Raw genomic sequence first — 6,824 nt, 5'->3', positions numbered from 1 at the left:
CTTAAGGCTGATGCCATTATTAATGCCTTATCACCTATTCGACGCAATATAACAAACATCATCAGAACTGCTTCTCAGCTTTAATTCCCTAGTTAAGGCTGATACTGCTTCTGATAGGCTATCACAAGGATGACGACTTATCAGGGATGTCGTCAGCTATGTTTTGTCCTCTTTTGGGCAGATTTTCAACTCTTTTACTAAATTGTCATTTATTTCCATTCCTTCATCCTTTTACTGCAATATCTTGAGCAAACACATTAAAATAACAAGAGTTGCTTTAGAATTCATAATTATTTTGAGCTAAAAAGCATTAAATGTGTTATATTTTGCTCACACATCAACACCCTCAACTTAAAACAATTGCTTGTCCTCAAGCAACAAACTAACTAAGAGAATACAAAGAACATTCAGCAGTCGACAACCATTTTAGCTCAAAACTCAGTTACCGCCTCCAAGGTCAACCAATTTAAACTACTGTGTATCTTATTGAAAAACAACAATGTAACATAAAGGATTCCAGCCATGGTATCAACTAAGTACCAACAATCATGCTTATAGCAATATGACACTACCCAAACAAGTAAGTCACTTAGGAACATACTAGTGTGCCCTCAAAACAAAGAATTTCCCCTTTTTCTCTCATAATAGAAATCAAAGTATCAGAATGGGGATCATCACAAAAATACTCACTCTCAGAATGAAGTTCAAACCAATGTATGCCAAATAACATATGCTTGCCCTTATCTTCATTACCAAAGTGTCTAGACAGGTAAGCTAGGATCACTATAGGTCTTTCTTAGGCTTGTAACGTAGGCTAAGGTCTGATATGATATTATACAGAATTTAGAGTGACTAAGATCTTTGGCACTACTTTAACTTGTGGGGTCCACTTATTAACTTATTTTTCTCTGTTTTTCTTTTCTTTTCTTGATCACACATTCAGAATGGGTGGTTCTTTCTTCCTATTCAAACAAATTTCTTTTCTTGCTTTTTTTCACCAATACCCAATATTCTATTTCTTTTTCACTTATTTTTTTCTTTTACTCTACCCTTCTTTATACCCAATTTATATCATACACCCCTATGATAGCAACCCTCAACTTAGGCTATTATCCTAAGTCAAGGTGCACAATGTGCAAGGAGGACCAGGGCAAAAATAGGTTCATTATGATCTAAAAGGGAATGTGGTAGGTATTATAGAAACAAATAGTTAATTTAAGCTCAAAACAGGGATCAAGTGGTAACATGTACATAGGGAAGGTCATTTTAGGTTAAAAAGTGACTCAAACAAAAAATGGTCTATGATGCTTTCCTAACCCCTATCTTTCAACTAAGGTAAGACGAATCGGGAAAGTTATGGATTCGGCAGTACAAATAGAACTCAGTAGAGATCTCACACACACAAGGCACACAAGCATATCACTAGCTACTACCTATCTAGTTCATGCAATTGTTCAACAGTAGTTATTAAGCACTAGACTAATGCCCTAACCAGATGCAAAGTGGTCACACCCAGATGCAATTCACACAGTCATGCAAGACAAACCATTGGAGAAATGTTCAAAATCACAAGATAAGTTAACTACCTACAGTACTTGCACTACTCCTATTTAGTTATAGAATGTTCTACAACAACATGCTACCCTACACCCTCAACTTAAAATCAAAACAAAATAAAACTAAGGGCTAGGGTATACCTAGAGTCAATTAAGTCTCAAATTATGGGTCCTTAACCCTGCAATAGTGTTATCCTTATCAAGAGCTTCTCTCTGCTCTGGTGCAGCTACTCTACTAGATGAGGCTCTTATAGCCCTCGCTTGTAGTGCTTCTTCCCATTTCTAATTGTCCTCTAGGGACGCTTGTATTGCTTTTTTTAGATCATCTTTCTCCTGTTCTATTAGCTCATCATCTGCCTGTAGAGTCTTCTCTACCTTCTTCTTCTTATTTGACTTTTTCTCAACTTTGCTCTCATTCTCAACATCCTCTTATCTCTTTCTCTTACACGTTTTAGCTTTTTTCTTTTCTTTTTTTTTTACTGGCTTTGTAGTGTGATTAAGGATTGGGGGTTCATCCTCAGATTCTTTAGCTACCTGCGCTGCAGGCATCATAAACTAGTGTTGCTATAACACAACCATATCAGCCTTTACCTTATCTTAGGCCACTCTGAATTAAGCAAGATCTGCTCCAATCAATTTTTGTGCCCTTGCATCAAAAAAGTTCTCCAGATCCGCCACCCGTGCAGGCAATATAGCAAAAGGCTCAAGAGCAGCCTTAAGTCTCTTATCTACATCAATGGCAAACTGGTTGGCGAAGGCATATAGTTGCGTCTCACACCATTTGACCTGTTTGGCCACTTTTTTGATATAAATTAGCTGGGCTATAATTTCTACTGTTATTGTAGGAGCTGAAGGGCCTGGCTCATCTTCAGGTATTGAACTGCCTATACTGAAGAGTTTGGTGGTTCAGCGTTAGAGTCTTGCAACTCTACTTCAGGTACTGAACTAGGGCCTGTAATTGATGAGTTCATATTAACCCTTACCCCTCTGTCAAGTGTCAGCCTTGGCTGATTTTCATCATATCAGATAGGGTTGTGGGTCTTAGTGGCATACATCGTATCATCAATCCCTGTTATTTTTGGTACCCCTGCCTCTGTGCATAAGTTGGTGACCAAACAAGGGAATAGGTAAGCGGTTTCAGACCTTGTTACCTAAATCTTGATATCTTCAACAATGATCTCTCCGAAGTCCAGCTTAAGGTTGTCCACAAGACATATAACTAATATAGCTTTATCATCCCCAAGAATGTTATCTCTGTCAGTTGGCATCAAATGGGTGCGTACAACACCCTACCAAAACTTTGCCTCTGGAGTCAAATAAGCATTGTAAATTCGCTCACCAGTTCTGGTCAGCCATAACGGATCTCCTTCCACTATCAGTGTAGCTATCCAAGGATGCTGGTTATCCTTACTCTTTAGTTGATGGTAGCATATCGTATTTATGACCTAAAGAATGAAGTTTGGTCCATGTAGAAATCTGTGTATAGTCATGTCAGAAATATCTACATTTACCCCATGAACTGGAACTCTGGTCAGCAAAGACTGGTCTTCTATTGTCTCTCTATTCTTGCACATACTCTCTAATCTAGCCTGGTAGTTTGTATAGAACTCTCGGACTAATGTAGGACAAAATGACTTTCCTCCCTTAGCAGTCCATCCTAGCCTATAGTTTTGGAACTTCGGCTCAACTATAGGATATCCTGTCAATCCTGTGATGATGACTCTCTTTTCTAAAAAAATTGTTCGTCTGGTAGATCTTCTTTTTGTTTTGATCAGACCTTTGAGAAAGATATCCTCTGCTTCAGGGATCTTCCATCTAGCATTCTCTCGAACTTCAAGATTCTTACATTTTATCAAAGTTCCCCGAGATAGTGGTTCCTTCTCAACATGATTCTCAGCCGAGGGAGTTTCCAAGGATGGTTCCTCAGAATCAGATTTGTCAGACTCAACATGTCCTGCTTTCGGATCTTCAGATTCAGCCTTCTCAAACTCAGGCTATTCAGACTCATTTTGCTTAGAACCCTCTTGCTCAGAAGATTCACTCTCAGCTGGAGTGGTGGTCTCAGTATCATCACTATTCTCCACCTCAATGGGTTTAGGTGGAGGAGGTGACTTTGAACTTGATTTCTTTTTCTTCCACCTGAGCAGTGGTTCTCATCTTCATAATCAGAGTCTTCATCAATAAGCTTTCGAACCACCTTGCGCTTGGAAGCTTTCTTTGGAGTGTTAGGATTGTTGGCTTTTGGTGCCATTTTAGTGTTCTTGTGATATCAAGAAAAAAATATTCAATACTCAGTCTTAAGAACACATGCATTCCATTTGAATTTAGTAACTTAAGAAAAAGAAGGTCAAGACAGTGCATTATCAGCATGTTGTGACGACATGGCTGATAAGGCATCACAGTTATGATAGCCTATCAACTTTGTTGTCAGCTCTAAATAGAATGACTTTTCTTTTCTCAGGCTTGTGACGACATTCCTGATAAGGCATCATATTTGTGATAGCCTATCAGTGATGTCGTCAGTCCAAATTTTTGGCCCAACTCAATTTTCATTCTTAATTTAGGGACCAAATTTTCCTTAGAATCACATAGAGTTTTCACTCATTAAGCTAGGGTTTTAATTTTTGCAATTTAATCACCATTTTAACCCTAATTTCCAATTTTCATAGTAATGGCATAATCAGTTGAACTTATTTTTGCCACAAAAGAGAAGAGTTCAGATGATCTAGAGAACATACCTAATGATCAGCTTTGACTTGCTTATACGCGAGAGAGAAGAAAAGATGAGAGGTTAATTTAGAATATCTTTGCAATCCCACAAACATCAGGAAGGTTGTTTCCTTGTTCACTTGGGAGTATTTTGAAAGGAAGTAAATATCCTAACTAAGGAAGGAAATAACAAAAGAAGGAAATAAAACTTAAAGAAGGAAACTAATAAAAATCGGGAACTTAAAATTTTTTATATCTGTCCGGGTCGGATTTTAACTAATTTGGGCCCAGATTTTAAAAAATAAGGTAATGGCTGATGACAACTTGTGATAAGCCATCATAAATATGATATCTTATCATGGGGGTCGTTATCCTTAACAGAGAAGGTCTCAATCTTTGTTCTTTTTGACTACATTGGTGATAAGTCATCACAGTTGTGATAGCCTATCACAAATGTCGTCAGGACCACTTGGCTTGCTTTCTTTAGTTTTTACCTAGACCTTTTTGTACCCTTTTCAGCTCCTTCTGATTACTACCTAAATTAATAAAAACAAAATGCATGAAAATAAAATTTTGGGTTGCCTACCAATAGCGCCTAATTTAATGTCATGGCACGACTTGGTCATCTTGACTACTCAAATTTCATCAAGATATCGTATCTATACCTATTAATTTTTCTGGAATACATCCACAACTGAGAAGATATTCATCTCCTCCAACTGCTTTATAGAAGGATGCATTTTGAATCTGGGCTCCCTTTTTCCATACCTAAACTTTGGCTTATTGAGCTCCATATCAACTAATACTCTTCTTGTGGCTAATAGTGGTATACCCAAAATGGTGGGTGCCTCAAAATCAACATCATAATCCAGTATCACAAAATCTACAGGCAGAATAAAGTCATCCACTTTTACTGGCACATCATACAATATACCAACTGGTCGCTTCGCTGATCTGTCTGCCATCAGAAGACGCATCATTGTGGGGGTAGGTTCCCCTAATCTAAGATTCTTGTAGATATCAAGTGGCATCATATTAATACTTGATCCTAAGTTACATAAAGCTTTGGTAAACATCCTGGACCCAACTGTGCACGATTTAGTAAATGCTCTAGGGTCAGGTTTTTTCTGCACTAAGGATTGTGAAGAAACAACACTACAGTGGTCGATGTTGTCCACCGGCTCGCAGCTTACCTTCCATTTCTTTGTTAACAATCCCTTCATAAATTTAGCATTGTTTGGCATTTTCTCAAGTGCCTCCATCAATGGCACATTCACTGTCAGTTGTTTTAGTATTGCCATAAATTTGCAAAATTTTTCATTATCTACTTTCTTCTTTAATCTCTGAGGAAAGGGAGGTGGTGGTCTTGGAATTTATTTTAATACCACTTCCCCTTCCTTTCCATCTTCTTTCTCCAAAATATTAATAAAACCATCCAGCTTCTCAGACTCCATTGGGTTGCTTCCTTCTAGTTCATCGACACTTACCTCATTCACTACAGCTTTGCCCATAGAAGGGCCAGATAACATCTTACCACTCCGAGTGGTAATCTCCATACAAGAACTATTAGTTTTCGGGTTCTAAAACTTATAGCTAGGTAAAGTACCATTTTTTTTCTAGCTAAGAGTAGCTGAAATTTGTCTCATCTGTTGCTCCAGCTGCTTGATAGAAGTAGAGTGTAAGATAACCAATTGACTGAGGGTAGAAAAATCACTCTTCATAGTAGTTACCCCTAAGTTAGTAGCTTCAACTCCCTTTAACATCTTTCCCATCATGTCCTCCATGGACATCTTGCCAGAACTAGTTGCTGCAGTATCCTGACTTCTAAGAGGAACATACAAACCACTTATGTCATTATTGCTTCTCTAGTGTCCCTGCTTCCTATCTTTATAATTAGGCTTATCATAGAAAGTCCAACCTTTGTCCCCTCGGATATTGCCTCGAAAACCCCCGAATTACTCACATAGTTTGCCTCCACATCAGCACTTGCAGAAATAGTACCATGGTATTCCACAACTTTAACTAATTCAATCTTTCCAGATAGCAAGTGCTTGGCCAGCAAGTCCATCTGCATCTTCAAATGGGCCATGTCCTGATCTCACTCCTTATCCCTTCTATGTTGCTCCGTAGTTATACCAACAGCAACAGTCGGGCTAGCCACTATAGAATCCCAAGTGTGCCAAGCCTAACTCTGTTTGGTCATTCTATTCAGCATGTCGGAAGTATCTAGAAAAGAGAGATCAATGAACGAACCACCTACAACATTGTATACAATTGGTTTTGTCAAATAGTTGAAAGCTCTGTACAAAGTCTCCATCAAGTGCAAGTCAGTCATGTTGTGGTTCAGACATTGTACAAGTTTTTTCTTAAATCTTTCCCACGTTTCATGTAATGCTTCAGTCGGAAGCTGTCTGAAGTTACTAATTTCATCCCTCAACTGTACTCTTCTGGAGGGTGGATAGAACCATTCTAGGAATGTATCTTTCAACTGTCTCCAGTTGGTTATAGAATCAGGCTCTAGTTTATTCAACCACATTGTTGCCTCTCCAGACAGGTACA

General features: G+C 38.3%; 1 protein-coding gene across 1 annotated transcript; it reads right to left on the bottom strand.

Moving 5' to 3' along the window:
- Positions 1 to 4,933: 4,933 nt before the first annotated feature.
- Positions 4,934 to 5,488, bottom strand: LOC124899533. The gene has a single exon (XM_047414440.1). It carries the CDS (start codon positions 5,486 to 5,488, stop codon positions 4,934 to 4,936), a length of 555 nt encoding a protein of 184 aa, XP_047270396.1.
- Positions 5,489 to 6,824: the final 1,336 nt, after the last annotated feature.

The sequence above is a fragment of the Capsicum annuum genome, chromosome 6 (assembly GCF_002878395.1).
Source record: "Capsicum annuum cultivar UCD-10X-F1 chromosome 6, UCD10Xv1.1, whole genome shotgun sequence".
NCBI lineage: Eukaryota > Viridiplantae > Streptophyta > Magnoliopsida > Solanales > Solanaceae > Capsicum > Capsicum annuum.
This window is presented reverse-complemented; position numbering and strand designations above follow the sequence as displayed.